The sequence below is a fragment of the Lontra canadensis genome, unplaced genomic scaffold (assembly GCF_010015895.1).
Source record: "Lontra canadensis isolate GAN:19392208 unplaced genomic scaffold, GSC_riverotter_1.0 scaffold25, whole genome shotgun sequence".
NCBI classification, from domain to species: Eukaryota; Metazoa; Chordata; class Mammalia; order Carnivora; family Mustelidae; genus Lontra; species Lontra canadensis.
The window spans coordinates 11,323,977-11,351,331 of NW_022631019.1; the positions used below are offsets into that span (position 1 = coordinate 11,323,977).

The 27,355-nt window shown below is 57.3% G+C and overlaps 1 protein-coding gene across 4 annotated transcripts; it reads right to left on the reverse strand.

Annotated features, from left to right (window-relative positions):
• Positions 1-1,063: 1,063 nt before the first annotated feature.
• On the reverse strand, positions 1,064-14,496 carry ARHGEF19 (Rho guanine nucleotide exchange factor 19). 4 transcript variants are annotated; one of them, XM_032863520.1, is made up of 17 exons: positions 11,993-12,204; positions 11,825-11,917; positions 10,475-10,918; positions 9,790-10,071; positions 9,514-9,622; positions 9,361-9,437; positions 8,788-9,050; positions 7,875-8,035; positions 7,604-7,756; positions 7,227-7,356; positions 7,009-7,083; positions 6,761-6,850; positions 6,422-6,582; positions 4,174-4,332; positions 3,796-3,875; positions 2,043-2,147; positions 1,064-1,628 (listed from the first exon to the last, which is right to left on the reverse strand). In XM_032863520.1, the coding sequence occupies exons 1-17, from the start codon at positions 12,108-12,110 to the stop codon at positions 1,471-1,473; spliced, it is 2,658 nt and encodes an 885-aa protein (XP_032719411.1). In that variant the 5' UTR covers positions 12,111-12,204; the 3' UTR covers positions 1,064-1,470. The 4 variants fall into 4 exon arrangements, with proteins under 4 accessions (XP_032719411.1, XP_032719414.1, XP_032719410.1 ...); XM_032863523.1 differs by lacking the exons at positions 11,825-11,917; positions 11,993-12,204 and adding an exon at positions 14,412-14,496; XM_032863519.1 differs by lacking the exon at positions 11,825-11,917 and having other exon boundaries at positions 11,993-12,116.
• Positions 14,497-27,355: the final 12,859 nt, after the last annotated feature.

The following is a 27,355-nucleotide window of genomic DNA, read 5'->3' on the forward strand; positions in this document are numbered from 1 at the left end:
AGTCATTGAGGTTCTGCCTTCAGCTCAGGTCATGACCCGGGGTCCTGAGATCAAGCTCCATATTGGACTCCCTGCTCTGCAAGCCTGCTTCTCCCTCTCCCTCTGCCTGTTTCTCCCTCAGCTGTGCTCTCTCTCTCCCTGTCTGTCGAATAAATAAATAAAATCTTTTAAAAACAAAATACCCTCCTTCCATGTTGGATGTGAATGAAGAAGCCCCTGGAGGCCTTAGGATGAAGACAATACCAAGGACAACCAAGTAGAAGAATGGAAAGAGCAGAGTCCTCAGTGATGTCACAGGAGCTGCTGGATCAAGCCTTGCTTGAAGCCCACCTTGCCCATATACTTCTTAGTTTTGAGAACTGTGGTAGGCTGAGACATGGTCCTCTAAAAGATATCTGCCTCCTAGTCCCTAGAATTGGTAAGTGTTATCTTCTATGATAAACAAGGGAGGGGGGACAGATTTTTCAGGAGGGATTTAAGGTAAGGACTCTGAGATGGAGAGATTATCTGGGTGGACCTCAAATAAAATCCATGTATCCTTATCCTTGGGAGGCAGAGGTAGCTCTGATACAGACACACAGAGAAGAAGGCAGTGTGACCCCAGAGATAGAGTCTGAGTGGTGTGGCCACAAGCTGAGGAGAGCTGGCAGCCACCAGAGCTGCGAGAGGCAAGGACCCATTCTCCCCTGGCAGACATCCCCACTACAGGACAGAGTCCTGCCCTGCTGACACCTGGATTTTGGCCCAGCGATACTGACTTTAGATTGCTGGCCTCCGGAGCAGTCAGAGAATACAGTCCTACTGGTTTAAGTCACCTGGTGTGTGATCATTTGTTACAGCAGCTATAAGAAACAGACACAAGAGCCAATAAAGTGTCTTCAATCTCTGACTGGTTGAACCCAGTATCTTGTCAGTTGCCACCCAAAGGCAGTCTAATTCACACCCAGCCCTGTCGTCCCCTCCTCCAGATAAGAGGTGAGCTCTCCCCACTGGGAGGCAGCCTCTTGACCTTTAGCTAGAGGAAGCGGGGCTGGAGGGGGGCAGCATCAGACAGCTTGCAGACTCCAAGCCAAGGCATCATGGGAGTTTATTTACAGAAAAGTCATAGCCGCCAGGGCCCATGCAGGCTCTGGCCAGAAGACCCCAGATATATATACACCTCTATATATATGTCCCAGCACCCATCAGCACCAGAGCTGTCCCCAGCCGGGTCCCTGCCAGAGGGACCAAGAGCCAGGCAGCATGAAGGGAGTGAGCCCCAGTCCTTGCCAGATATCACAGGTCACCTGTGCAGTCCCTATGCCAGAGGAAGACACTGATGTCGGCCCTAAAGTGGACTGGGAGGAGCGTGAGGACGGGCTGTACTCCGGACGCCAGGCCATGGAACACCAGCAGTGGCCTGGGGCATGCAACACCAGAGGTCCCTGCAGACCTGTCCAGGAGCTGGGCACGGAGCTGGCGTCCCACCCATCATGCGGGGGGCTCCCCCAGTCTGCTGGGCGCACTCGTGATCCGCTTATTCTCTCGGAGGTTTCGAAGGCGGGCACTGAGGCTGCTGATCTCTTCCACATAGGCCTGGGGCACCCACCCCTTCTCACCATCTGCCAGGCGGACCCCCTCCAGCCAGCCTAGAGCCACACGGGCCAGGAGCAGCATTAGTGGCATCAAAGGGACACCAGGGCCGCGTCTGCCAGGGAAAGCCTAGGCCCTGATGCAAGCCTTGTCTGCACCCCGGGGCAGAGGTGACCTCATCCCAGCGTCCCAGTTCCAGGAAGGACCCTGCCTCTAGCAGTCTCGTAGATGAACTTCTGACCTGTTTTTCCTGACATCCTCTAAGAAGGGTATTTCCCATTCTTCCCCATCCGTCACTCTGAATCCTCCAGCTTTAGAAGAGGGAAGTTCCTCCTCTTGTCTAACTTGATTCCTACATGCTGTGGTTGATCAACACTTGCACAACCTTTTCCTGTGATATTTTAGCCATCTAGCTACCTCCTGCCCACCTGGGTCCCATCAGGGAGGCCCTTCCAGGAGGTCCCTCTCACCGTCACTGGTTTGGGTCCTCACGGCCAGGATATCCGTCTTCTCCAGAGTCAGCTCGTCTGGCTGCAGAGCCTTGTATGTCCTGACGCACTGAACCTGGGGGCGGTCTGACAGCCCAAGGGAGAGTCAGGGAGTCCCCAGGGGAGGATGATAGGGGGCGGGGAGGGGTAGAAGGAGGAAGGAAAGGGGTCAGAGGGTGGCTGCTGCTGCTTCATTTTCTCTGCGCTTCCCTCTGCCCACCCTGGCCACCCTCCTCTCTTCCCCTAAATACAAGCCCTTGGTGAATCCAGTCCCTCCCAGCTTGGATTATTGCTCCCCAGCTCAGTCTAACACCTTGACGCTGACCTCCAGGTCAAGGTCCACCTGCCTCCAGACACTCCCCATAAAACACTAATGGTCCCTTCATATGTCCCTGTTGGTACTCCAGGGCTCCCTCTAATCCGTCCTTCTCAACTGGGAGTCAAGTTACATCACCTCCCCGCCAATTATAACCCTCTGGGGCTTCCAACTCCTCTGAGTAAAATCCAAAGCCCTCCCCACAGCCTACAAAGTCCTACATGGTCTGGCACTGTGCCCTCACTAGCCCCCCTTCCTCCCTTCTCCCCCTCACCTGACCCTTGCTCACGGAGCTCAGCAACACTAGCTGCCCTGCTGTTCCCCAAACATTCTGAGCTTCCTCCTGCCTCAGGGACTTTGCACTGCCTATCCTCCTCCCAGGAAAACTCTCCCCCGCCGCAAATCTTTTCATGGTTGCCCTTCTTCCTCCTTCAGGGGCCTTCTCTGACCACCTCTCAGGAATGGGAGGCTCATCCCACAGCTCAAACAGGACTCTTAGCCCAAGCCAGAGAATCTGCTTCAATCTAGGCCTTCGGCTCTTTCTACCACAGGAGACAGGCTGGCAGTATTGAGAAAACCACAGGTTTTGGGGCCAGACCTGGCTTGAATCCCAGCTCTACTCTCCACTGGACTGTCTGACCTTGGGCAAGTTACTTAACATTTCTGAGCCTGTTTTCTCAGATATGAGAAAATGAGTCTACCCAACGGGGTTATCAGGAGGATTAAGTAAACCAAATGCGTATAAACGTGGCCAACACCAGGCCTGATGAGGAACAAGTATGGGTAGAAACAAGCTCCCTTCCTTTTCCCTTCGTTAGCTGAGCCCTAACTCCCCTGCTCGGCAACCCTCAGCCGCAGCCTGGTGTCCGCTGGATCAGGGTCCCTCTCGGACTGGGCAACACTCTGGCTTACTGGCCTCACTCACACCCCAGAGAGAGCCTCTAGCTCAACAGAGCTGATCCCCCATCCCACCCCACCCCACCCTGTGGCCGCTTTGGTTCCTGCTCCTTTGCAACAGAGGGGAGGCAAAAGTGGAGACAGATCAGGGCGTCAGTCTCAGCTCTGCTGCTTACCAGTTCTGTGAACTTGGGTAAGTCACTTTACCCTCTCTGAACCTCTGTCTTCTAACTGGTAAGATGGGTTTGTGCGGGGATGAAATGGGAGGACACAAAAGGCTTTGCCATCAGGTGCCGCCTGAGCACTGGGAAGCGGGGGGTCCCGCCTGGCTTATGAAAATGTTGCCACTCTTTCAAGGGTCTGCATGGCAGCCCCTGATGGCCCCAGGCCGGCTGGTCTCTCTCCCCGCCGGCTCTGCCAGCAACAAGGCACCAGGATGGGAGGAAAGGGGGAGAGCAGTGAGGGACCCAACCCCGGGGGGATGTGGGCCCGGAGGCAGGGTGGGGGTAGGCAGACTGCTACCTCGGCCCTCGCTGAAGAACTCCTTATCCTCCTGGGAGCTGGAGGGACACAGGGCTGAGATCCATCGCTGCTTCTCACTTCTAGGGAGGGGGAGGCTGAGCTGTCACAACGTGCAAAGTGCAGTCTCCCAGGGCCGGGGTGGCGAGACAGGGCTGGGAGGATTGGGCATGGTGTCCAGGCTCAGGGCATGCCCGCCCCACAGCCCTGTCTGTCCCCAAGCCCGGGCCCCACCCAGCTCTGAGCCTCACAGAGCAGGCCCGGAAGCCGCTGGCCGCCAGCTCCACCCGTGGCCGGCCTCAGGCCCCGTCCTACAACCACACACCGCAAGGCCTTGTGCCCGCCCAGGGGTCCTCGCCCCCCACGCCTAAGCCCACTCACTCCGTCCGGGCCCTCAGCAGGAACTGGTGCTTCGCGTGGGGCCCATGGAGGAGCTGGAGGAGGAACACGTGGCCGGGGACGCCTTGCAGCTTCAGGCTCAGGTCCTTCACCTGGAGCTCGGCCATCCTGGCGTGGACGAACACGGCAAACTTCCCTAGCCTGTGGGGCCGGGGCAGGTGAGGTCAGCCCTCTCACCCTCGGGCTCCCTCCCCGGGGAAACTCGGGAGGCAATCACCTCCCTAAAAGCCCGCAGGTCCCCACAAGGAACGGGGAGTGCCATTCTCGCGGACTCCCTGGCAGAAGGAAAAGGTGACAAAACTAGTCCCTGTCCCGGGGCTCGCTTTAAGGTTCTCTGAGTCCCTGTTCTAAAGAGCCAACAGGCGGCCCCTCGGAGGAGACCCTGTGCTGCTCAGCGTCTGAATCTTGGACCACGTTGAAGCTGAACTATGTCTCTCCTTTGCTATTCTATCCTAGTGCTCCACACTGCCAGGCCCATCATTTGGGTTCAATAAACACTTGTGGGAAGGATGCGGAGTGGAGTGGGTCAAGGATGTCCCACAGGTCCCTTCTTCTCAACCCGTCTAAACAGAAGTCAGTATCTCCCAGTCCAAACCAGACCCCTTCACTGTTCCCCAGTCCAGGGAAAGACTCCGTCAAGTAGCCCAGGAGGAAACTCAGCCATCATTCCAGCCTCTTCCCTCCCTCTCCCCACACACCCCGCCAGCAGCTCCATCCTACCTAACTCCTGACTGTCCCTGGAATCTGCTTCCCACAGGCCCCCTACCATTTTGGGGTGGATCTACTCTCATCTGGGCAATCTGTAATAGCTTCTGGTCTCGCCCCTTCCAGTCCATCCTCCAAACTGGCCAGGAGTAAAATGTCACTCGTCTAGGTAACTCTCCATGCTCCCCATGGCCCTCAGAAAGCACAATCTCTGTCCTATGACTTTCAACAACCCCACCTCCTTCTCCTGGCCTTCCCCTCTACGAATCTAGCCATATGTAGGCTTCACCCTCCCCCAAACACACTCTGCTATTATACCCTACTGTGACTTTGCTATATCCTCCCAAACTCCTTCTCCACCTGGAAAACTCCTATGTATCCTTCAAAACCCAGCTCAAATGTCCCTTCCTCTTTGAAGGTTTATAGATTTTCACCCCATACCAGGGGATGCTACAGTAGGAGTGCACCTTTCCCCTAAAAACCCTGACCAGGTGGTTATAAGGATATACCTTAATTGTCCTGAGAGCTCCTATAGACAGAAATGACCCTAGCACCCTTCAGGGCCTCGAAGAGAACAGGAGTTCGGTGACACTTTTGCGAATGAATGAATAAACCAGGAATGAACCCTTCCCATAGCCTAAGAAGTCCTTTCTTCATCACATCCAGCCTGAAGGCTTACCTCACTCAGAGAGACTTCTCCCTTATCCCAAACTGATAACAATCACAGCTAATGCTGAGTGTGTGTTTACTGCGTGCCAGGTACTATGTTAAGCTCTTTCCCCCTCTTATTATCACACTGAGTATCCCTACATGATAGTCTCTGTGTTACAGATGGAAGATAAGATAATACAATGGTTAAGAACCTGGGATCCGACATCAGACAGACCTGGCCTCCCAGCTCCTGCACTTACTCCATGCTCTTGAGAATAACAAGGGAGCCTACTTTCCAGGCAGATGCTTAGAGGACTGGGGATAATAGTGCAAACAGCGGGGGCACCTGGGTGGCTCAGTGGGTTAAGCCTCTGCTTTTGGCTCGGGGTATGGTCTCAGGGTCCTGGGATCCCCACATCTGGCTCTCTGTTCAGCAGGGAGCATGCTTCCCCCTCCCCATCTGCCTGCCTCTCTGCCTACTTGTGACCTCTCTCTCTGTGTCTGTCAAATCAATAAATAAAGTCATTTTTAAAAAATTATGCACACAGCATGCCTGGCACAGGACAGGCACTCAGTAAATGTTGGCCATTATCTTGATGAGTTAGGTTGGAGCTGAAACTCCAGAATTGTGCTCTTAATCTCTGCTCTACTCGTCTTAAGCTCAGAGCACCACTGAGTCCTCTGCACACAGCCTAGCCCTTGGTTCTCAGGTCTGGAAAATGCACTGGCCTCACATCGCTGCCTTTTCTGGGGGAGCCTCCAAGGCTCAGGGTGCCCCAGCAGCACAGAGAGGGGCTTCCAGGCCCAGTGATGCCTCACAGTAGGGAGAAGGGACCTGGCTCCGGTCTACCTCCTGCACCCTGCCTAGACTCACTCCTTCCGCCGGGAGAGCAGCAAGCAGTCATTGAAAAGGTGCAGGTAGACTGCCTTGCTGGACAGCTTCAGCTTGGCAGGCGGCGCTGCGGGCAGTGGTGCCAGCTCCACTAGTTCCCCATGCCGAACCAGCCAGCGGGCTTGCGAGATCAGTGGGAAGATCTGGAAGGATGGGGAAGGCAAGGGGGAGAAAAGGTCAAGCCCCGGACAGCAGGGCAGACAGCACAGAACAGGGGAGGGGAGAGGGTGGGGGGTGAGGAAGCGGCCTGCTGTGCCTGGGAAAGGACGGAACCAGAGTGGCCCCTTGGCGGACCCCACCCCACCAGCAGCAGGTATGCACCTTGCCCTCAAAGTGGATCTTCTTGCTCAGATGGATGAGCTCCTCTGTCCTCTTCATGGACTGCACACTGGCATTGCACTCTTGCACCAGCTGGGGAGGCCGTGTGTGAGTCATCTGTGGTCCCCCAACCCCGGCTCCCAGAGCCCAGCCTCAGGCTCCCACCTGGGAACCAGAGGCTCTGCTGGCTGGGGCTCATTTCGAGATATGCCGGGGATCTGGGGGGCGGGGTCCTGGAGAGCCAAGCTCACCTCCTTGAGTGCATTGAAGGCTCTGGTGGCCATGTCTTCGTCTTCCGAGCCCTGTGCTGTCCGTTTCAGTATGTTCTAGAGGGTGAGGTCGGTGTGGTGAGGCAGACCGGGACCTCCACCCATAGCCCTGCCCGCCAGTGGTTACCCAGGAGGGGCTGTGGAAGGCATAGCACCATGCCCCCCATAGCTCTCACTGTAGCCCGGTGCCCTCCACGTACCTCCACCAGCATCTTGAGGCGGGTGATCCTCTGAAATGGCAAGATGAGGAAGGAGGTGAGGGGCAGACGTTGGCATACGGGAGACTCCTCCAGGCGAGCCAGGATGCCAGGGAACTTGGGGTTCTCCAGGCTGGAAGACGGGGAGGGACCTGAGGTCACAGATGGGCTCATAGATCCTATGAACCCCCAGGATCCATGACCCCAGCCACCCTCTTGGTTTTTTAGGTGTCTTCTTGTCACATCCTTCCTGCTCTTTGGGGTGGGGTCTAACCTGACCCTGGTCAGAGAGCCCTATTCAGGAACCATTACCGCCTAAGACTCCCTTTATCTCCGACCCCCACCACCCCACGCCCGCCTTTCAGAGCCTCCAGCCCTACAGCAAGCGCTGGTAGGTGCGCTCCTGGTAGGCCTGGTTGGTGACATAGGGCAGGTACACTCGGCGGAAGGCTGGACAGTGGTGCAGCACAATGTCACACACACTGAAACGCAGGACATCTGCCTCCAGCCGCTGCTCCAGGTCCTGCAGAAACCTGAGGGGTCCGGTGAGAGATCAGGGTCAGGGTCAAGGCGAGAACCCAGACCTGGGAGCCCGGCCAGTCACAGGCTTTGTCCCCGCCCGCACTACACCTGACCATACCACTCCCTCACCTCTCGCTCGTGCTCTTGACTTCGGGCAGTTTGGAGAACAGCCATTGCTTGTCCTGCACCCCCAGACATTCGCTCAGGTCAGCAGACCCTAAGAAGTGGCCCACGGCCACCGACAAGCTGTGGATGTAGGAGGCCTCGGACGTGATCAGCTCAAATTTGGCCTGAGTGAGGGGGAGGCGGGATGGAAAGGGCCGGAGCGGCCCGCCTCAGACACTGTGAACTCACCACCCACCCTTCCGATCCCGCCTTTCCCTCCCGGTCCCCCTGCAGTCCCAGCCCCGCTTCCGATGACCTAGTACCTGCCGGGTGAAGGGGACCACCTCTGACCGCGCGCTTTTGTTCAAACTCAACGGAAGACCCCGATTGAGAGGTGGAACCCCTAGCTCCACCCATCGGGCCTGCCCGCCGAGCCGGGCCCTCTCAGTCCTTCGCCCACTAGGCGTTTTCTCTCCAGAGGGCTCCGCCCCTCCTGGTCCTCGCTTTCGCGGTCCCACCTCGGCCGGCCCAGCCTGACTCCGCCCCTCCGCCGGCCCTGTTGGCTCCGCCCCGGACCCCACCCCTGATCCCACCCCTGATCCCGCCCCTCCTTCCAGCGGCGGCTCAGTCCCCGCTAGCAGCCACCCCCAGGTCCTCGCAGCCACCCCCAGGTCCTCGCACCCACCTTTCGCATAGACGGTCCCCCCGGCCCCGTCCTCTCGCGGCCCCGCTTTCCCCGCTGGGTCCCACGCCCACCTCCAGCAGCGTGCAGTCCCGCTGGCCCGGTAACCCTGGGCCCGAGGCCCCGCTAAGTCGGGGAACCCGTCCCCCGTCCTCCTGGCCCCGCCCCTTCTGTGGCCCCGCCCCCTGCGGGCCCCAGGGCCACCTCCCGGCCGGCAGCCCCGCCGGCCCCGCCCCGCCGGCTCCAGGCGCCCACCTCCTGCAGTTTGCAGTCGCGCAGGCTCAGCGTGGCCAGGACGCCGCTGCCGCGCACGTCGGGGATGTCCTGCCACAGCGAGAAGGTGGAGCCTCGCGCCGAGCGCTGCGCCCGGAAGGAGCTGCTCGGGGAGAGGTTGGCGCGCGGCGGCCCGGGCCCCTCCTCCGCGCCCTCCGCCTCGTCCCCCGGGCCCTCCTCCTCGCGCTGCTGCCGCCGCAGTTCGCGGGCGCTGGCCACGTCGCTGTATTCCTGGTAGAGGACCGCTGGGCGGGGAGAGGGGCGGGGGAGGGCCGTGGGGCGCCCGCCTGCCCGGTCCGGCTCCTGCCCGGCTCCCCGAGAGCCCGGCTCCCCGAGAGCCCGCCTCACTAAACGAGCCTTTCGGACGGTTCGGGTAGCGGGACACCGTGAACTCGTTCACTCACGCACTCACTCCTTCCAGAAACACTGCTTGCGCACCCACTGCGTGCTGGCCACTGGGCTCGCTCCTGAGACTCGGCTCTCCCTCCCTCTCGCCAAGATCCCAACCTCTCAACTCTCCAAAGCCCCCGCCCCCAGCGCCTTCGTCCCACGTACTGTTAAGGAGAAACCGTGACTGGCGCCGCTCGCTGGAGCTCCTGGACCCCAGAGCCAGCTCTTCCGGCGTGTCCAGCCTAGGAAACGGACAGGGTCAGGGCCCTTCTTCGCCTGCACCCCTCCTCGGACCGAGCGCGCAGTGGGAGATGGTACCTGGGCTCGGGCCAGCCGCTATGGCACCCGCTCGGGTCAACAGGGGCTGGCATCACCAAACCGTCCACCCTCATCTCTACACTGCGCGACTCCCTTCCAGATGCTCTTCCTGGAGAGGGCGAGAGCTGAGGGTGGGTGGCTCCAAGAATGGCGCTGGGCGCTGGGCGCTGGGGTGCCACGCTGCAGCTGACCAGCACCCAGTCTCAGGTGTGGGCCTTGCCCCATGCTGCATCTGGTTCATGGCCTGCTCTTAGGGCCCAGGGGAGAAGCTGGTACCTTCCCGAGCTGCACCAGTGCCTGACCCTGGGGTCAGCACCCTGGCTGCTGAATTCCGCCCCAGGCGTAGGGAAGAGTGCAGGCGGGTCATCAACTCCGAGGCTGAGAAGCGCCTGCGCTCAGGCCCCTCCAGGCCTACTCTGGAGGGTACGGACAGCTCCGGTGGCCTAGGCTCCTCTGTGCTCAGGGTCTGCTCTGCTGCCTGGCCAGGCTCCAGGAAGACAGCATGGGCTCCGGGGCTGCCAGGGAGCTCTTCACGCTGATAGACCCGCATCTTGCGCCCTGTGGGGAAGTGGGGTGAGCGCACTGGCTGGCATCGGCTAGGCGCTCTCTCCACTCCTCCCTGTTGCTACCCTGTGGCCCGGAGCATCTGAGAGAAAGGTCAGTGTTTTGGCCAGGATCTGGTCCCCGTCCCCAAATGGGATCAACAAGAGGGCTAGTAGAGAGAACAGAGTGCCTGACTGCAGTGGGCAAAGGGCCAAGAGCCCAGGACAGCCACTCATCTGCTGTGCAGCCTCTGAGAAGTGACCTGTCCTCCCTGATTTCCAGTTCTCTTGTCACTAGAATCTACCACTTGTCCTGCCTGTTTGGGGGAACGCTGGGGCTTATGAGTCTTAAAAGAGCCACCCAACTTCTCCCCTATCTGTCCCACTAGGCCACCACCCCCTCACCCAGAGTGACTTACAAGCAGATTTCTTCTCCGAGCCGTGACTGGCCCGGCGCTGTGGCTGTGGGTGCTGGAGACTCCAGGGTCCCTCCAGAGCTTGGGGCTGGGCACTAGGACAGTGTGGCCAGCTGCCAGCTCTGCTGGGCCGCAGCCCCCCACTGGTGGAGATCTCGGTGTCTGGGACTTCTGGGGATGGTGGCCATGGCAGCCCTTGGAGAGGAGCAGGGGTCCCCAGGGACCAGCGGCTGCCCGGAGCCCGAAGCTCCTCTGGGGCAACAGGGAAGAGATCCAGACACACAGGGCTCGGGGGCTGCAGGGTGGGCAGCTCTGCAAAGGACAGACTCTCCTGCTGGCACACAGCTACTGGGCGGCGGTCAGTGCCACGTGGCCCAGCCAGGTGGGACTGGAGGGTGGCAGGTGGCCCACAGTCCATTCCTCCTTTGCTCTGCCACCCACCTGGGCCTGCAGGGGAAAAGGTATGAGAGGCAGACACAGAAGAGGAGGGCTGGCCAGCAAGCCACCTTTGTCTTGGAGGCCTGGACAAACCCTTGTGTACACACATGCGCACCCATCTGTTCAAGCACACTCACACACCTAATCGCATAGTCACAGCTAATACTTCCTGGGCACTTACCGAATGGCAGGCCAAGTGCTTCATATATGACATTTCATCTAATCCTCACCACCCTGAGGTGACGCTAGTTTTATCCCCATTTGTTAGGTGAGGTAGGGGAGGCACAGAGGTTACTTGGCATATGGGGGAGCCAGGATTCAAACCCAGGCAGTCTGGCTTCTGAGTCTGTGCTTTGAACCAGCTCGAGCATTTTCAACTCTCACTGACCTATGATCAGACACACATACGTACGTTGTCACACAATCCGTGTAGGTTCCATGCACATGCATACACGCTCCCTTCCAAGGAGACACATGGACATACACACTTTCATGGGTACACTCAGACACTTCATATTCACAGGCTTACACATTCACACACTTTTCACACAACTACATATATTCACAGACTCTCTGTCTCATACACACACACACACACACACACGCTGACCCATTAGATATTTATGTATCTGCTCAAGCTTTCTCACACTCCTGTTCTATTCACACTCACACACCAAGATACCAACGCAAACACACAGGCCCAGAAGTCCTTGCTTTGGTGTTACCCAACCTCCGCTCCCATGCCCAGAGTTGCAGCCTTCAGCGCTGAGTGGTGCCCACACCCTGCCAGGCTGGCTGGGAGGGTCACAGACTGGCAGGCGGGCCACCACCCAGATCAGGCTAGGCCCTCCCGGGAGAAAGGCAGGGAGATGTCCCAGCTCCCCAGTATGGGGCAAGAGAGGGGTTCTTCCCTACCCGGGCTCTCAGCCCCAGATCGAGCCAGGCTGACTGGGTCCTCTCTGGGCAGGAAGTCATCCCCAAGGAGTCTGCCGGAGCCTCGGGACAGGCCTGATGACAGAGGGATCTGAGCCCCCACAGCCCTTCCCCCGGCCCTCCACCAGCTGCCCTCCTGCAGCCCCTCACCTCTCCAGCCGAGGGCCGATGCGGATCTTGTTCTGCTCCTGCTCCCCGCGGCTGGGGAAGCCCTCTCTCTGCCCAGCTGGCTGGGGGAGATCCCACCCAGACAAAGAGTTTGATTCATCAAACCCTGTGGTGAGGCAAGCGGGAGGGAGGGAGGGAACAGGCAGCGGGCTGGGCGGGGGCCTACCCTTGCCTGGCCTCACTGTGGGCAGGCGGGGCAGCAAGGACCCCCCCCCCCCAGAGGCCCCCTCTGGCCAGAGGAGCAGTGCCCAGCCTGGCAAGGCAAGGAGACCCAGGAGACAGAGATAGAGATAGAGACCCAGAGATACGGAGAGCCTTTAGGCAGCATCTCAGCACGGGAGACCCCAAAACACTCACACCCAGAAAACCACAGATGCTGAGACATTCAGGGACCCAGGGATGGAGACAGAGAGACAGAGATACCAAAAAGGTCATAGACCAGATACTCAGAGACAGATGCAAAGCCTGGAAAAAAACAGGGAGACAGATGGACAAACATTTTGTGGCCCACCGCGTTGCCAGTCTAGTGAGGGAGCTAAAAATGAGAACAGTTACAACTTGGGGTTGGCAGGAGCCAAACCAGAGGAACCATCAGCGCTGGGTTCAACTTGACCTGAGCATTCCAGGAAGGCTTCCTGGAGGAAGTAATGGCTAACTGTTCCATCTGAAATAGCCAGGGACCCAGTAAACATGGATAGGGAGAAAATCTTGACCTGAGAGAAACAGTGACAGTGTCAGTAACCGAGGGATGAGGGAGGGATGGAGGAGAGGACGGGGGGTGGGGGCACTCTATCTGCACAGCTTCTCCCCTGCTCTCTTCAGTCCCTGCCTGGGGAGGGGCTGCTCCTAAGAGACAGTTACTCTGCCAGGCCCTCTCCACAGGGACTTTAGCATGTACCTTAAACCTCTGTCCATCTGAGCACGTCTCTGTTTCCTCATCTGATAAATAGGCCACTCATACCAGCTTTAAAACACTAATGTGTGAATCAATGACAGCAGGTGTAAAGCCCCTTGCATATGGTAGGAGCTTCGTAGTTGATAGTCATTCTCCTGAGTATTGTAATTAGTCTTTCTCTAGTTGGGCAGGTGGCATGGGCCATCCCACGGATGGGGAAACTGAGTCAGTGAGGATGAGACCCACCGTTCTTTGTAGGAGCGTGTGGAAGGAGACTTGGGACCACTGCCTGCCAGAGAAGTCTCTTTCTCTCCAGGACTCTGAAGTTCTCGACATAGAAGTCCTACTTGCTTCCGTGAGGATCCGTGTGCAAGAATACACACGTGCTTCTGCTCCCTTATATCCTGGGAGATCCTCTCCACTTGGATCTGGGAAGCCCCTGGAAGGCAGGGAGCACACCACCCCATACCCTCCTGAGTTACAGGGATAAATGAGCAAAAACATGGAAGCCTTGGGGCAGGAGCACCCCCTATTAAGAGCTTAGAGGAGAAGCCTGGGTGAATGCCAGGGGAAGGTGGTAGGTTTTCTGTAGAGAGGAGGCTGGAGGCAGGTCCCTAGGGGAAAAGTCAGGGATAAGTCAACCTCCACCTCTGTCAGACCAAAAGGCAATGACCCATCTAGCTGGGATACCAGCCCTATGGCCTTCCAGAGATGTGGCCCACTCAACCTCGGTGCTCGGGACCAAGGAGGGGTTGAGCTGTGTTCATATTGTGTGCAGCTCATCTCTGCTAGGAAAAAAAAAAAAAAAGGAAAAAGGAAAAAGCCTCAGGAAGAGAACTGGCCCCAAGTAGCATGGTCATTCCCGGCCCCAGAAATGATCACTGAATATTCTAGTGCCGAGGGTCATTCTGGAACCTACAGGGGAAAACCCCTGCCAAGGTTCAAGCCCAGTGTTGACACTACCAGCTGTGTGGCCCTAGGTGAGTCATAGCCTATTCCTGGGCCTCAGTGTCCCCATCTGTAAAGTAACATGGAAAGTCCCTCTTGGCTGCCCCCTCTAGGAAGCCCAGGTCATCATGAGTGTCTCCATGGCCAGAGAAGGACAGTAGGGACCAAGGAGGGCCCCATCCGGTGGACACTGCTAATCACACAGACAATGGACCCAGTTGGCAAGGCTGGCAGAGAGGGTCTCTGGATACTACTGTGGTTCAGGGAGAACACCTCTCGCTTCCTATGCCCAGGATTTCCCTGCCCCCTCCCTGGTCCCCCTTGCCCCAGTGCCCAGAGGAGTAGGGCCCTGCCATGGCCCCTGTGCCCCTTCAGGGACAAAGCCGAGTGGAAGGTCATGGCTGGAAGGGGGATCCAAGCCAAACAGGCTGTGGAGCCTCAGGAGGCCATAAGTGGGTGGGAGCCCGGATCAGAGGCCAGGCGGGCAGCACAAAGGACTCACTCTGGGAACACTGGCGGGAGGAGGATGGGACTGCTGGCAGCAGGGTGGGGCCCTACCTCAGCCAGGGAGCTCCGTCCAGCCTCCGACACGGTCCAGGGCTCCAGACCACCTGGGGGCTCTGGGGTTGCAGCTGGGTCCTCAGGGGGCGATGTCAGCATGGCCCCTGAGCCGGGCAGTGCACGATCCTGGGTATTGTGTGGGGCGGGGAGGGGGGGAGGCGAAGGCGGAGGGAACCTCGCAGGCAGGCGGGCGGCTGTCTCAACGTGCCTGCTCCCCGCCCCCCTTCCCCAGAACCGGTTTGGCCAGTCTGGGGTACAAGAGGGGGGCTGGAACAATGGGAGTCCTATGCCCAGGAGAGGTTCTGAAGGACCCCAGACCGATGTCCTAAAGATGGGGGAAGCACTGCTTTTCTGCCCAAGAAACAGTTCACCCCTCTTCTGAAGTTTCTCCAATGTAAGACATGCTGGGGGAGGAGCGGCTTCACAGAGAAACTTCCAAGCCTTGGACTCCTCAGGGACCCTGAGAACTCTGCAGTTTGCTGACCCTCTCTGAGCTGGCTACAGCACCCATAAAATAGGAACACTCGTTTCCATGGTGGAGAGATGGAAATCACGAAAGTTGGTGATGTGATGCATCGAGGACCAGCCCGACCAACCCTTTCAGCATCACTGCTCTCATGAATGACCCGTCCTCCCCTGCTGCCTGGAATGACCCACCTTGCCATTTCCAATGGCCTCCTCCTCCAGGAAGCCTTCCGGGTCTCTAGTCCACACCGAATGAGCCCTCAATAAACCAACAGCCCAAGCAGAACCAGTCTCCAGTAAGGAGACTGCAGCAACCATGCAATCATCCCAAGCCCATGAAAGGGAAAGCTGTTCTTTTCCTAATACTACCTGCCACTTATTTAAGCGCTCCATAATGGCCAGACACTCAGTGTTAATACCAATATGTACACAAATACCAATACTCATGTTGTGAATAAATTATTGTACACTATGTGCCAGGCACTGTTCTGAGCACTTCACATCTGTTTACAGGTTTCCCCCACTACCCCAAAGTAGAGCCTTCCTACAAAAGCTTTCCTAAGCCAAAAATGGCACAAAACGAAGAAGCAGTTACCATTAATGTATATGGAAAAATGTTTTTTTAGCATTTCCATACCCCCAAAATAACCTATCTTAGATTTTTCTGATACTTGAGGACACATCTTCCTAACAGATGGCAAAATAAATCGAGATAAAAGACAGATGCTCCCGGACACAGTTCAAAGTTCCAGTAGTTTGATACTGAGATGCCTAGTGCAGGGTGGGGAAGAGCTTGGTGGGGCAGGCTCTCCGCTCAGGGTGTTTGCTGCCTCTATAATGGATCTTTGCAAAACAAATGTTGAATGCTATTTCCCCCTTTTTCTGCAATAGCAAACATTTTCTCTGTATTTCTTCTGGTTAGTGAAAACAGGTACTAATAGAGGTCTTTGGGGGAAGCCAAGTGGTTGTAACACAAACTTTTGAAAAGCAGGGTATACTGTATTCATTTACTCTTGGCCGCGACCCTGTTATTGCCCCAATTTACCAGATGAGGACAAGTACATGTTAAATCGGGGGGATTATCCCATTCAATCTCTCATCAGCTCAATGATGTCTCTATTTTATAGATAAGAAACTAAGGCCCAAAGGATTAAATCACTTGCTCAAGTTCATACAGCTAATAGGTGTCAGAACTAATACTCAAGCCAAGGTCTTTGACTCAACAACCAACCTCTGTCCTTAGCCACAGCCCAGGACCACGTGACCAGGCTTTTGGGAAGATCTGGTGAAAAGTGTGTAAACGTCCATTGGGAGGTGTCTCAGCTCCCCTGACTAAACCCTTTTACTATTACTCATACACTGCAGGCCTCCTTGAGCATATGGGGCACGTGTCCAGGGCCCAGATCCCAAGGTACTCTCCCCCACCAACTGGTGACCATTCAGTACTGAGTGATTAGGGTCCCTCCACTCCCTCGGTCTCTAGAGCATGCAGACATAATGAAGAGACACACAGGGCGCCTGGGTGTCTCAGTGGTTAAAGCCTCTGCCTTCGGCTCAGGTCATGATCCCAGCGTCCTGGGATCGAGTCCCGCATCGGGCTCTCTGCTAAGCAGGGAGCCTGCCTCCTCCTCCTCTCTCTCTCTGCCTGCCTCTCTGCCTACTTGTGATCTGTCAAATAAATAAAAAAAAATTTAAAAAAATGAAGAGACACACAGTGTGTGTGTGTGTAAACCAAGTGTCCGTGGAGAGGTGGCACCCTGGGGGGCAGAGAGGTTTGTTGCCAGCACTGCACGTAGAAAAGGAGACTGCGACAGGGAGAGGGAGGCAATGCGGGACTAGCAGTCTTCAGAGAGCTTTAATCCTCGCAGCCCAGTTCAGAGGCCGACCTTGGGGCCGCTGGCCAAGGTACTGCCCAGACCCCCTGCTAGAGGCAGAGGACCCCCCCCAAAGGAAAGGAAGCATCTGCAGAGCCTAGGACTCTTGAAAGACAGTTCCGCCTCACTCGCCCCTAGTCCCGGGCTCTGGGGACAGTGCCCCTGCTGCAAAGGACAGAAAGCATGGCTTGGTCAGGCTAAGTAAATTGGCCCTGGAGAGCAGAGGGGACTCCGGTGGGGATACGGTCATAGAAGGGGCGGGAAGTGGGCGGAGTTTGGAGAAGGGCGGGACCACGCAGGAAGGAGAAGGAAGCGGCCAATTCTGGGCTACGGGAGAGGCCAAACCAGAGGGCGTGGCAAGAGAGGGCTGAGCCAAGGCCTGGAGGCGGGCCGAGGGGCGTGGTCAGGGAGGGGCCAGGATCGTTCAGCCGCGCTGACCGAAGGCAGCACCTCCCGGTTGTCCGCAGGCTCCTGCACGACCAGATAGTGCTCGCGCTTTATTTTGGTCACCAGGCGGCTAGAACGTCGGGCACGAGCCAGACGAGGAGGCGCACGAAGAACACCACGTGCTGGGGGCATGGGGGAGCCAAAGAGACAATGAGTCCCTTAGTTACCTTAATTTATCGACGCTTACTGAATGCTAGGCACTGTTCTGAGGTTTCCCGGGTATTAATTCACTTAATTCTCACAACACTAGGAGGTGAGGACAGTTACTACTCCTGTTTTACAGGTGAAGAGACAGAAGCAAAAAGCGGTTATCATTTGCCCAAAGACACAGGCATGATTCGAAACCTGTAACACTAGGGACCCTGGTAGAGGCAGAGCTGGAGAAAGGATCCTAAGCAAAGCCAGAGGGAGCATGCCTCCTCTCCTTCCTCCAGGTCGTTGCCTAAAGAGAACAGTGGTAGTGGTAGTGCTGTTTATTGAGCACGTACACTGTGCTGGACACTGTGCAAGGGCTTGGCACCGAATCTTCATAACGACCCTATGAAGTAGATACTACCCTATAGCATACCTGCCGTTTACATCTGGGCGGCGGCAACGCTTGAACTTGAACCCCAGTGTGTCCCACACACAAATAGCTGAGCCTACCTCGAAGGCGACGATGAAGCCCAGACGCAGGGCCAGCAGTTTCCAGTAGAAGAGGGTGAGGTTCCCCTGTGGGTCGCAAAAGGCCGCGCACCTGAGCTGAGGAGGGCGCGGGGTCCCGCGAGTCTCTCCCGCCCCTCCGGGCCCTGGTGCCTGGCCCCGCCCCTTCAGCGATACCCTCCACCCCACCCCCTCGCCCCCGCCCCCAGCTCTGCCCAGCAGTCCGCTGCGCAGACTCAGCTTTCTGTCCTCCCAGTCAGGCCCCGCCCCACCCCTCCCACCCACGGACTCACCGCTCTGCCTCCAGATTCAGCACCCCGGCCCCCCAGCCAGGCTCCGTGCGTCCCCAGGCTCAGCGCTCCACCCCTCCCAGACAGGCCCAGAGCCCCCCCTTGAGGCTCCCACTTGGAGGGCGTGAGGTCCTCCTGGGCAAGGTAGACTGGAGGTGCGGGCGCAGTTGTGCAGTTGACGAAGCTGCACAGAAGGCTGTGGTGTTCTACTGGCGCAGGAGATGCATTAGGTCCGCGGTGAAGGCGAGGAGGAAAGCCTGCAGGGCCAGAGGGACTCCAAGGCCCAATTCCCCAGCTACCCTGGGTCCAAACCCATTCCCGTGGGCAGGATGAGCCTGCGCCCAGAATCCTGGAACTCTACCTCTTACTTCCCTACCTCTGACCCGGGAATTCAGCCCCCATTTCCCCATTCCTAAGCCACCTTTCCCGGACTCTGATCTCTATTTCCCCCTCTGACCCTGTATGCCCCTCCTTTGCCCCATGCTCACATTCACAATGAAAGTGAGCCATGGCCTCAAGCAGAGGCAGCCAGATACCAGTGCCCTGTATCCGCTCAGCCTCTGGTCTCCAAGACTCGCACGGGAACTTGTGGGTCCATTCGGCTCTCCAACCGGTTGTTGTTGAGCAAAGCAAGCAGGGGTGCCAGAGCAGGGGCCCAAAGCCCCCTCACCACGACAAGGATGGCTGCAGAGCTGGTGAGTAGGTCAGGAAGGCAGGAGCAATGTGGGAGGGAAGTGAGACTCCTTCAAAAACCTGTCACTGGGATCTGGGCCATCTGTGGGCCCAGAGTGGCCAACTCTGGACATGCACACTCATGTTCGGAGAGGCAACAGGTGTGCCTCCTGGGACCCAAGAGACTGGGTGTTACAACCCCGGGGTGGGGGGAGCCCCCATCTTTTTCTGCCTGTGCAGGGAGTTCTGGAAATAAAGGAACGAGGTCCAAGTCATTTTTGTCTCTGCAGGGCCTTTCGCACCAAGGTTCTGGCTAAACACTGTGGATGGATGCATGCATAGATGGAAGGTACATGTGAACAACAGTGGATGCACTTGTGGGAGAGGGCTGGATAGGCTGATGGCTGGGTGGACAGGAGAGGGACAGATGGGTGGGTAAACCAGATAGGAAACAATTGGCAAATCTCCATGAGTGGGTGCACAAGTGGGTGAGCAGAAGGGCAGACGGGTGGACAGACAGATGGATGACTGTGGATGAGCAGATGAGGGATGGCTGACCGGCATGAGGACGGCTGGACAGATAATGGATAATGCACTAGTTCATTCAATAACTGTGAACTGACTGCGGCACCTGGCTGGCTCAGGTGACTGAGCGTCCAACTCTTGGTTTTGGTTCGGGCCATGATCTCGGGGCCATGAGATCGAGCCCCGTATCAGGCTCCGGACTCAGTGCAGAGTCTGTGTGAGATTCTCTCTCTCTGTCTGCTCCCCCCAAAATAATCTTTAAAAGAATAACTATTAACTGACCGCATACGGTTCTGCCATAGATACTGGATATGATGTGGTGAACAACCTGGGCACGGCCTGGGCCCTGATGGAACCACAGTCTAGTTGGGGAGACAGACCTCAAATGAACAAGCACAAATATGTAATTGTGAACAAGTCCGATGAAGGACTGATCTAAGTAAGGAGTTGTGGGGGGTGGTGGGCAGCCTCCCACGGTGGTGGCGGTAATGGCAGGGAAGATCAGTCTGTGCAAAGGCAGGGCCATTCTTTAGGGTGCATGAGCTGTATACCACCGTATTCTAGAGGGCACCATTCACATTGATTTTGCTACCTCTGTGTCCCTGACTGCTTTCTCGGTCCTCCCACATCTGTTTAAACTCATGCAGCCCATAGGGCATAACATAACCCCCTAGAAGACGTTGAATGAGGGCAACGCATGATGTGATCTGTGTTTTCAAAAGGTCACCCTGACCCTGAAAATGAATTAAGTAGGGCAAACATGGAAGCAGGGAGATCTTGGGAAGGCTACCACAGTGGTCAGGTGAAGCAGTGTGGCTGGGACAGGGGGTGGGGATGGGGGAAGGGAGCAGGGGTGGAGATGGGGACAAGCAAAGAGATTCAGGATCAATGATGGGGTGTTTGGTGGGTGGCTGGCTGGATGGGTGAATGGGATGCTTCTCCCCTTCCTCCCTGTTCCAGAGTTTCTCTTTGAGACCCTAAATATGCCCAGTGTTTAATCTCACCAAACCTGGTATCATCCTGATATCAGGGGAGGGTGGTAGAGTAACCCAGGAGGCATGGGAAGGAGCCAGCTTTGGAACCTGGAATGATGGACTCTGGGCTCTTCCCAGCATGCCTTGTGGTCTCTGAGAATCCTGGGAAGTGGAGTTCCGGACCTGGCAGGCTGCGCTGCGCATCACTTCCTCTTCCTGGAAGCCATGAGGTCCTGGTGGTGGGCCAAAGGGGTGCTCTTGCACTTCCAGTGCTGCAGGAAGGCTGTGGCTCAGAAGGGCTCGGAAGGACATGAAGATGCTGAAGAACACAGTTGCCAGATAGAGAAGCAGCCCAGCTGTAAGGGAGGGAGAGAGGACACACTGCAGGACCAGCACTGCCTTCCCTGCAGCCAGGCCCAGGTGTCCCAAACCCTGTCCATTCCCTTGCTCTTGTCCCTGTCTCACCTGGCCATGGGGCAGATCTTGGAAATATTCCACGTGGCACAGGTGTTGCAGAATGGGCACATAAGGAAGGCACCCTCATGGCCCAGATCTCTTCCCTGTGAGCTAAAGCTGCCCATCCTGGGAAGGGCTAGTCTCAACCAGCCGGCTGATCTGGCCCACCCAGCCCATCCTCCTGCTCCCAGCTCTAGCCACTCATGGTGTGTTGGTACCCATGGTAATAAGGCCAGAGATAAAGACCAAGGTGCCCACAAGGGCAGCAGACAGGCTGTGCAAAAGCCTGAAGAGGTGATAAAGTCCATGAGCCATCATCACTGGTACTTGACCTCAGCTCCCAGCCCCCACCCCCCAGTGCCCGACTCACCTAGCCAAAGTAGATGGCCACCGTCTCCCCAAAGTATTCTCATAAGAGGTGCAAGGGTTGGTGCCTGTGCCAGCATCTCCAGCAGGCCCAGGATGAGTGCAGCAATCGGTGAGGGTTGGGGTGTGCCCCAGGCACCTGATACCCGGGCAGTTCAAAGGGGTTCTAGGCAGATGAAGGGAGGGAGGGCTGCAGGGAGCTCCCAGAATTCCCTCCTGATGCCCCAGCAGCAGAAGAGGGCTGAGCTCGTGTCTTCTCTCCTTCACGCAGTGGGAAGCCTGTAGTGCAGACTCCCTCGGCCAGCAGACAGGCTACGGCTTTCTGCTCCCCATTGACTGCCACCTGCCTGAGAGGATCCTGACATCAGCTTCCTCCCCTTAAGGTCCCAGCTCCACCCTCCCCACGCAGCCGTCTTGCCATTCGTGTCTCTGTGTGTTGGAGAAGTACGAGTCGTGGGACTCACTGCCTAGGAATCGGTGAGCTGAGCAGGGGTCAGACCTAACACAATGGGGTTGCAGGGTCTAATTTCTAGGCTGGGGGCAGAGGGTGGAGACGTACCAGTTGCTAAAGCCAGAGAGCCCATCTACCCACGGAGCTCAGCCTGGGCTGGTGTGTCCCAGCCAGATGGACAGCTGAGGGGGACTGAAGAGGTGGGAATCAGACATCGGGAGCCGCTGGAACACAGACTGGCTGAAGACGTAGAGTGAGGCAGGCGGGAGTTGCTTTTCTGAAGAACTTGGGAGCCAAGCGCCCCGCCCCTCCGCGGAAGGCCCCGCCCCCTCACGTAGCTTGCGGGGAGTCGCCGGCTGGGAGCGCGGGATAGTCCAGCGGCTTGGCCACGCGTTGCTGCAGAGAGTTGTATAGGCAGGCGCCCGCGTCGCAGCGGTTCTTCCGAGCGGTCCGAGGCCGGGTTGGATCGGGCCTGGGGGACAAGAGCAGAGTCACCCGCGCCTGGCGACACTCCACACCCGGGCCGACCCCTCCCCGGCCCACTACTCAGTCTCAGTTTCTCTGCGTGGAACCAGAGCAGCACCCGGGCTGCGCTCAGCTTGGCGAAGTGCACGGCCTGGGCGCGGCGCTGGGCGGGACCGTGCGCCTGGGGGCCAGGGTTCCCGGTGGCCAGAGCCCCGAGCCCCTTACCTTGCGACCCCGGCTGGGGCTGACAGATCCCGTTGTGCGCGAGGGTCCTTTCCGCCTTCAAAAGCACTTTGACGCGCCTTTTCTCGTTTGAAATTCAAACGAGGAGGGAACTAGCGCCGCCGTTTTATAAACGTGGATACACGCTGAGCGGGCCGGCGTCCTAGAGCGGTGGCTGCTGTTTCCCAAGTATTGGGAATCTCCAGTGTGTCAAGGCTGGGCGCTGTGCACACTTCGCCCACTTAAGCATCAGCCCCTCTGAGGGGCTGACACGACAATAAAGTCCATTTTACAGATGAGGTGGTGCAGTCGCTTGCGCAGGTCCCAGAGCTTGTTAGGGGAGCCCACGCTCAGCTTCGGGTACCCAGCCGGCTCAGCCCCTCTCCACCGGTTCCACTGGAACGCACAGTGCGAGCGCCGCCGCGCGGGGGGAGAGGGCACAGCTGCTCATCCCGCAAGAGCACCAAGACTGCCCCATGGCAGGGAGGACTCTTAGGAAGGGTCCGCCTCATTTCTCTCCTGGGCGGGAGGCAGGGGACTGGGTTTATCAGTCCCACTGAAGCCAGAATTAAAGGAAGTAGTTTGCGCTGCAGCAAGAGGGATTGGGTTTGTTTCCAAGGGGGAACTACCCACTGCCCGTTGCAAGCAACGGACCAGAGATGCCACAGGATTGCTCGCAGAGGGAGAGGGGATTTAAGAGAGGACCGTCTGTTGGCTACTCTGGCCTCGGGTGATGTGGGCCAAGAGTCCTGTCTGGCCCAAGTCTCACCGAGTTTGGTTTTCCCGTCGAGGAAAAGGTTGCCTCTGGATTCTGAGGCACAAATGCTGACGCAGGATGCGCAGAGACAGGCATGGTCCGGGTCCTTGTCCTCAGTGCCATTGCCGTCCTGGGCGCAACAGGACGGAAGTGATGGGGAGAGGAGTCCCCTGCAATCTGCAGTTGCAGGTGCCAGGAGTGTCTCCATTCTCGGTCGGCCCAGCTGGGCTGCCCCTCCCTCTGCCCACCAGCCGCCCATCCCTGGGTGAGTATGCAGTGTGGCAGCCCCTCTGCCCCCTGCTGCTCTCAGCCCAGGAACGGCCACCACTACCATAAGAACAACGTGGAAGATCATAGCCAGCCTTTATTGTGCCCCTCAGGTGGTGCCTGGTGCAGCGCTGAACATTTACATACCATTTACTTACAACTCCCAGAAGCGGGTGTTGTTATCTTCATTTTACAGACGAACACACAGGGATTAAAGTGAATGGTTCAAGGTCCTAGTTCTCCTTCACCTTCCTTCTGGAGCCCCTCCCCACCCTCAGCTTCAATCAATCATCTTTGCTCTCCGGATCCACCCCTACATTCAGAATGGAGTTGAACACCAGTTTCTCCATCCCCACTGCCCCAGCCTGTCTGAGGTCACAGGGAGGGGAGAACCTCCACCCTCCCACCCTTCACTCCCCACCCCCAGTTTGGCCCCCTCCGGTCCACACAGCTCCAACTTGTCCAGGCCCCTGAGCCTCCTACCTCCATCTGGGCACTTCCCTACCCTCCCCCAAGCCTGTGCCTGGCACATGGGGATCACAGCTGGCACACAGGCTGCCCAGAGAGTAAGATCCACCGCAAGACAGGAAACCCCCACCCCCACCCTGGACTCAGCCAGGTGCCTGCATCCCCTTCCTTATGCTGGGGCCAGGTTCCTTGCCAGGGGTCCTCCCACTTGCCCAGTTGCCCAGGAGGCCAGCCAGATTTGGGTGGCAGAGGGAAGAACTTTTCAGTGACCAGCTGGGCATGGCCTGGGAAGGGAAGCAGGGGAGGGGGTGGGGGGGGGCGGAGAAAAAAGGGAAGGTAAGTGAGGAAGGAGGTGACAGCACTGTATCTCCCCTCCTATGGGCAGCCCCAGGCTTCACAGCTGGAAAAGCTGGGAGGACCAGGAGTGGGCCAGGGAGGGGCTGGACCAGGAAGACAGCATTAGGAGACTGGAGGGGGGGATGGCTCAAGGGAGGGGCATGCCTGGGGCTGAGAGCATCAGAGATGCTTCGTGGCTCTGCAACCCTGGGCAAATGCCTGTCCCTCTCTGGACATCAGCTTCCCTAAGTCTATTCGGGCTGTTAGGAAAAAATACCATAGACTGGCTGGCTCATAAACAACAGAAATTCGCTTCTCACAGCTCTGAAGGTAGGAAGTCCAAGATCAAGGCACCAGCAGGGGCCTTGAGGACCATCTTCCTGGTTTATAGCCTGCCCTTTCTGCGTTTCATTGGGTAGAAGCGGCTACAGAGCTCTGCATGAGGCTCTGTCCTCAAGAGATAATCACCTCCCAAAGGAGGTGATTTGCACTGGAGATTCGGATTTCAAACTATAAATGTGGGAGAGACACAGTCAGTCCGCGGCATTCCCCATCTGTAGGGAAGGGGGTTAGGACTCCTTGAGAGCCTGTTTGGGGAAGGAAGAGGGGGCTGGTCAGTCCTGACTCTGGGGAGATCGGCAGCACAGCCCACCTGCACTCTCACCTCAGGAGATGGTCCCTCCTCCTCCAGGCTTCCCTCCGGAGCCCCAAAGTTCAGTGGCTCCAGGGCCCTGGGCAGCAAGCATGGCTACTCTTTTCCCAAAGGTCCCTCTAAGTCAGGGCCCACCCCTGAACTGTTGTGGGGCACAGTCACTACCCCTTCCTCCCAGGGACCCTCAGGGCCCATGGAGGGGGTGGGTGAGTGGAGAAGTATTCGCCTTTGAGCTGTTGGGATTTTTTTTTTTAAAGATTTTATTTATTTATTTGACAGAGAGAGCACAAGTAGGCAGAGAGGCAGGCAGAGAGAGAGGGAGAAGCCGGCTCCCCCCGAGCAGAGAGCCCGATGCGGGGCTTGATCCCAGGACCCGGGGATCATGACCTGAGCTGAAGGCAGAGGCTTAACTCACTGAGCCACCCAGGCGCCCCTGAGCTGTTGTGATCTAATGGTGGAATTTTTGGCACCAAAGCGGGAAGAAGGCAACTTCTTGGTGGCCTTGTGACACTTCACTGAAGTGGTCTCTCTCTCTAAGCCCTGAGAGGGGGGCTTCATAGGGACCCCAGACCCTCTCTCTGGACAACACACACAGGACCTGCCACATAATCTGTGGTGTGCAGAGTTTCAGGATGGCAACAGCAGAGCATTAAACCAGGTGGGAAGGCCCCTCGAGTGTGGGACCCTGTGGAATGCCCACGTGGCAGGCCCATGAAGCTGGCCTGAACCCACACAGTGTGTCTACACACGCTTCTCGCTCTCCCTGTAACCTGCCCAGAGGACACACTGCAGGCCCAGCCACTGGCTATTACAATAATGGTTCACGGTTTCTTCCTCCCTCAGGCTCCCAGTTCTGCACTACCGTGGAGCAGTAGGCAACGTGTCACAAGGGCTGGGCTTGCAGGGGCTGACAGAGTGGGGCTGGGCTGCCAGTCCCACCACCCTCCCCACTTTGTCCTTACACAGGAAAACAGCAAAGGGAATTGTTCACCTCTTGGTTTGGGGTGAAGGAGTGTGACAGGGTGATTCTCTGACTGGAGCAGGGCTGACCAGGAGAAAACTGGCCTGCTGATGCAGAGCTGGTACCCTAGAAGGATGCAGAAGCTTCCTTTTTGGGGGAGATTCAAGCCCAGAGATAAGTGCTGGTCGTGGGGCAGCTGGTGCTCCCAACACAGGTACCAGTGCCTGGGGGGCGGGGTGTCACATTCAGGCCCAGAGGCCACCTTCTCTGGGTCCCACTCCCAAGCTTTTCCGTTGCCTGCTGGGGTAAGGTCTGTTGGAGCTAAGTACAGAGAATGGGCTGAACTCACTGCCAGGAAGCAGAGCTGAAGCCTACCATGGGAGGGTCTACGGCGCCTGCTGGGCCACTGTGAGGCATGGGCTCCTGCTCAGGAATAGTCCTTCTCTGGGGTTTGGGATAAGCTTGGGTCTCAGCTCTGAACCAGAGTTGGGGGTTAGAAGGCACTAAAATCAGCCCTTTAGGTCCTGGAAGGGGTGAAGAACCTATGGGTAGTGCCCAGGGTGGCAGACATGGTAGACACCAGGCAGGCAATCAGGGTGTCCAGGAGTGTGAGCCAGACTGCAGAGGTACAAACCTCCTGTGCATGTCAGCAGGGGGTGTGTAAATGTGTGGACAGCAGCATTTTAGATGGAGTGCTAGGATGGGATCTTGCATGTTGATCCCATGTTGCATGTTGTACAGAGCTGCTGATGCTGCCTTTTCAAGAGGGGGTTCCAAGGGTCAGCTGGCTTTTGGGGTCACGTATCTGGGCCCCCAGTCCCTTCCAGCTGGCTCAGACTCAGGCCAGGCCTCAGTCCACCATCGGGGGTGTCAGAACACATAAGAAGCCCTCTTCTTATGCATAATGAAGCTCTCTTCATCAGCACCCACCGCCATACTTCAGCCTGCATTCACCGGTGTCTAGTAGATGGGGCAGATGTGAGACACAAGAATGGGCAAATTCACTCGTTTTCCTTCACCTGCCCTTGCTGGCTTTCCACAGGGCAGAGCTGCCCAACAGGGCAACTCACTCCCTGACCCCACCTGGTCCAGTCCCTGGCCCTGTATAGTGAATTTTCTGATTCTCCAGGTTGGTGGGGCCCCTGTTCTAAGCCTAGCTTGATACCTTCCTGATGGAGAAAGGTGCTACAGAGAGAGGGCTCACCTCCTGAACATGTTGGTGGACTACATTTCCCAGCATGCCCTGCCTCATGTAACCATGTGACTATGTGTTAGCCAATGGAAGGTGGGCAGAGGCCAGGTCCTTGGAGACCTTCTAGATAATCTTCCATTTGCGCTCATTCCCAGTGGGCTGACTGGGGGTTGATGTCCCAGGCCAAAACAGGAAGCCATATGTTAAAGACCTCAGAGTCAGGGTCTCTACATGAGTTCAATGAGCAGAGCCCCTAGACCCACCTTTCACTTCCAACTGAGGTGAGACAGAGCAAGAAAAAAACTTCTATAGAGTTAAGCCACCGAGATTTCAGGATTTATCTGCTACAGCAGATGGCTGTAATGTAGGCTCTTGATTGAAGTCACTTGCGGTCCAGGCCCAGCTGGGACACCCCCTCTTTCCAGTCACCCTCTCTGGGTGCTGCCAAAAAGGGGGGGG

Excerpts from the sequence above, each read along its gene's own strand:
- ARHGEF19 (XM_032863520.1), bottom strand. The coding sequence starts at position 12,110 with ATGAATCAAACTCTTTGTCTGGGTGGGATCTCCCCCAGCCAGCTGGGC. Across the intron at positions 10,919-11,824 it reads ATCTGGGGCTGAGAGCCCGG|GCCCAGGTGGGTGGCAGAGC; the intron begins GTAGGGAAGAAC and ends TTTCCCCTGCAG. Across the intron at positions 8,036-8,787 it reads GCGACTGCAAACTGCAGGAG|GCCAAATTTGAGCTGATCAC; the intron begins GTGGGCGCCTGG and ends CCCCTCACTCAG.